Genomic DNA, 3,333 nt, shown 5'->3' with positions numbered 1-3,333 from the left:
ATGTTTAGAAACTCCTCTAGTAATATGATATTGCCATAGGATCCAAAGGTTTATGTTTAGTATATTTTTTTTTTTCTCTTTTTTTAAAATTAAAAAAAAATTTTTTGTTTAGGTCTCTTGTCTAATGTTTTGTTTTGTTTTTTATTGAGGCAGAGTCTCACTCTGTCACCAGGTGCCAGGCCGAGTGCAGTGGCGCGACCTCGGCTCACTGCAACCTCCATCTCCCGGGTTCAAGCAATTCTCCTGCATCAGCATCCCGAGTAGCTGGGATTACAGGCACGCGCCACCATGCCCAGCTAATGTTTTGTATTTTTAGTAGAGACGGGATTTCACCATGTTGACCAGGATGGTCCCGATCTCTTGACCTCGTGATCCATCCACCTTGGCCTCCCAAAGTGCTGGGATTACAGGCTTGAGCCACTGCACCCGGCAGGTCTTTCTTTATAAGTTAATACATCATGTTTTCATTCAGCAAATACTTATTGAATGCCTGTTACTTGCAAGATTGAGAAGCTCACCAAATCTTCAAAGCCTGCTCTGAAGTGATTTGCTTGATTTTAGGACCAGTGCCTTAATAACACCTGTAGTGACTGTGTAGTTTTGTTCATGTTTTTGGAAGTTTATTGGTTTAAGAGTTCCTTAGTATAGAGACCTTTCCATATACTGTGATGAAAAACAGCAATTTAAAAAGCATGTTGACAATGACTGAATCCTCTGATCCGTTGTAGTATGGCTAAAAGTGAGACCACCAGACATTCTATATCTCCTCAAGGAACTTACAGTGAATTCATATTTAAATTTCCCAGGTTATTTCAAAGCTAGTTTTGTTTTTTTGTTGTTGTTGTTTTGAGATAGATTTTTGCTCTTGTCACCCAGGCTGGAGTACAATGGCACAATCCCCACTCACTGCAATCTCCACCTCCTGGGTTCAAGCGATTCTCCTGCTTCAGCCTCCTGAGTAGATGGGATTACAGGCATGCGCTACCACGCCTGGCTAATTTTTTTGTATTTTTAGTAGAGACAGGGTTTCACCTTGTCAGTCAGGCTAGTCTCAAACTCCTGACCTCAGGTGATCCACCTGCCTCAGCCTCCCAAAGTGCTGGGATTACAGCCGTGAGCCACCATGCCCGGCCCAAAAATAGTTTTTTTTATAGTTGATTTGTTCCAGCTAACATTGGATTTGGCTGTGTCTCCTAAGTGTTTTTTAAATTCTTTAACAGTCTTTCTACTATCTTCTTCCTCCTTTTCTTGTTATTGATAACTTGGAGAAACCATATCATTTGTTTTATTGAAGATGCCACATTCTGTACTTGGCTGCCTGCTTCCTTAAAGTATTTAACTTCTTTTTCTGTTTCCTGTAAAGTGGCACACAGATCAAATCTAAAGGCTTGATTTAAGTTTGTTTTGTGTGAGTGGTAAGTAGTGACTATTGAATATCATGAGGAGACACATAATGTCTGATAGTCCCACTTTTAGCGATGCTAAGATAGATCAGGACATTCATGTAGTGTCAATAAGACAGACACATTGTAAAGTTCCTTCTCCTTTCACCTCATTATTATTTATGTCTTTAGTATCCATTAGTGATCATTGCCTAGATCTATTAGTTCATTAGTTGCAAAATTGTGATTTTCTAATTTATTGTTTATTTTGCATTTATTAGCTAAGGAAGTTCTAAAAATTATTTTTTATTTTTATATTTTTATTGTTTTATATTTTAAGATAGGGTCTTACTTGTTGTCCAGGCTGGAGTGTAGTGGTACTATTTTAGTTCACTGCAGCCTTGGATTCTTGGGCTCAAGTGATCCTGCTGCCTCAGTCTCCTGTGCCACCACACCTGGCCAATTTTTTGTGTTTTTTATAGAGAAGAGGTCTTGTTTGTTGCCCATGCTGGTCTCAAACTCCTGGACTCAAGCAATTCACTCACTTCAGCCTCCCAAAGTGATAATATTAAAGTCATGGGCCCCTGTGCCTGGCCTCCTGTTTCTTTTGATATGACACTTTTCATTTATTGCATAATTGTTAAATGAACCTTAGTTTAACTTCAGTGTTCATGTTCTTCCAACTATTATTGTTGTATCTTCTTGAAGGAAGCCCTTAAGGAATAGGTAAGACTTAAATGGCACTATTAAAGGGTGCATTTGTTGGGATAGGGTTTTGATATGAGGAGTTTATTCCTCATGTGAACAAAGGTCTAGCAGTAGGAAGGGAGAAGGCACTTTGACACCAGTCCTTGTCTGTGGAGTGATGGGAGAGCAGGAAAAATAGGCCAGAGAAATAGCACAAGGGGCCTTGCCCTCTGTGTTGAGGGATTTGGGGTTTTTAATGCTTAGGGGAGGGGCTGTGATGTTGACAGAAAATTGTTCTTGTTGAAAGAGGGCCCTCTTGATCGTCATTTTCATTGGAATTTGCAGAGAAAAACTCAGCCTAAGAAGCTAATACTTTCTAAATAAAGTTTGGAGAAAATCACCTGTTGAGTGGTGGTCAACTAAATTTCTTAGGACCCTGTAATTCTTAAACCTACAGGTCATTCAGATGTCATATACTTATCATGAATTTGAATCATTGTAGGGTGTGTGTGTATATTATGTATATATATAAATTAGAAGAGTTTTGTTTCCTGTAGTTGGTGGTATGGATTGGATGGTGTACATATATATAATTTGTGAAGTGATAAAAGTGTATTTAAATAATTTATTCCTGGTGACTTACTCTTGGTTTTTAAAATATCACATTATTTAATTGGCCTCCTGTTACATTATTGGCTATATTAAAATCTAAGGACTAATTATAGATTAGTGGCCTTTATCATATCTTGGTATAAAATTCGGCTAATGGTTGTTTTGTTGTGTTTTACTTACTGATTTCTAGTGCCCCGTGGTTATGAATGTGCTTCGGTTTCATAATGCCTCCTGCTATGGCAGACATCCTTGACATCTGGGCGGTGGATTCACAGATAGCATCTGATGGCACCATACCTGTGGATTTCCTTTTGCCCACTGGGATTTATATCCAGCTGGAGGTACCTCGGGAAGCTACCATTTCTTATATTAAGCAGGTATGTTAATAGGTATTATTTCTATGTATTTAGCTTACTACGTCACTTAGGGGGAAATATCATTCTGTAATAGAAAATGTTCGTATAAATTATATGTGATAATGATACTAATGAAGTGATAGTAATTAAGAAAAATTAGCTTATATTAGCTAGTTTGAAATGTTTGTTTGGGCTATTAAAACTGTCAAGAAGATTCCCTCCCTCCCTCCCTCCTCCCTTCCTCCCTCCCTTCCTCCCTTCCTCCCTCCCTTCCTCCCTCCCTTCCTCCCTTCTTC

General features: G+C 38.7%; 1 protein-coding gene across 4 annotated transcripts in view; it reads left to right on the top strand.

Moving 5' to 3' along the window:
* PIK3CB (phosphatidylinositol-4,5-bisphosphate 3-kinase catalytic subunit beta) overlaps positions 1–3,333 on the top strand; it is a 182,873-nt gene that overhangs the window by 66,842 nt on the left and 112,698 nt on the right. For all 4 annotated transcript variants that reach the window (XM_017523692.2, XM_017523694.2, XM_017523693.2 and 1 more), the window contains one exon: positions 2,872–3,058. In XM_017523692.2, the coding sequence (XP_017379181.1) occupies positions 2,888–3,058 (171 nt within the window). In that variant the 5' untranslated portion in view covers positions 2,872–2,887. The remainder of the gene's footprint in view (positions 1–2,871; positions 3,059–3,333) is intronic.

The sequence above is a fragment of the Cebus imitator genome, unplaced genomic scaffold (genome assembly GCF_001604975.1).
Source record: "Cebus imitator isolate Cc_AM_T3 unplaced genomic scaffold, Cebus_imitator-1.0 Scaffold30, whole genome shotgun sequence".
Classification (NCBI taxonomy): Eukaryota; Metazoa; Chordata; class Mammalia; order Primates; family Cebidae; genus Cebus; species Cebus imitator.
The sequence above is the reverse complement of the archived record's forward strand: the minus strand, read 5'-3'. Positions and strand labels throughout refer to the sequence as shown.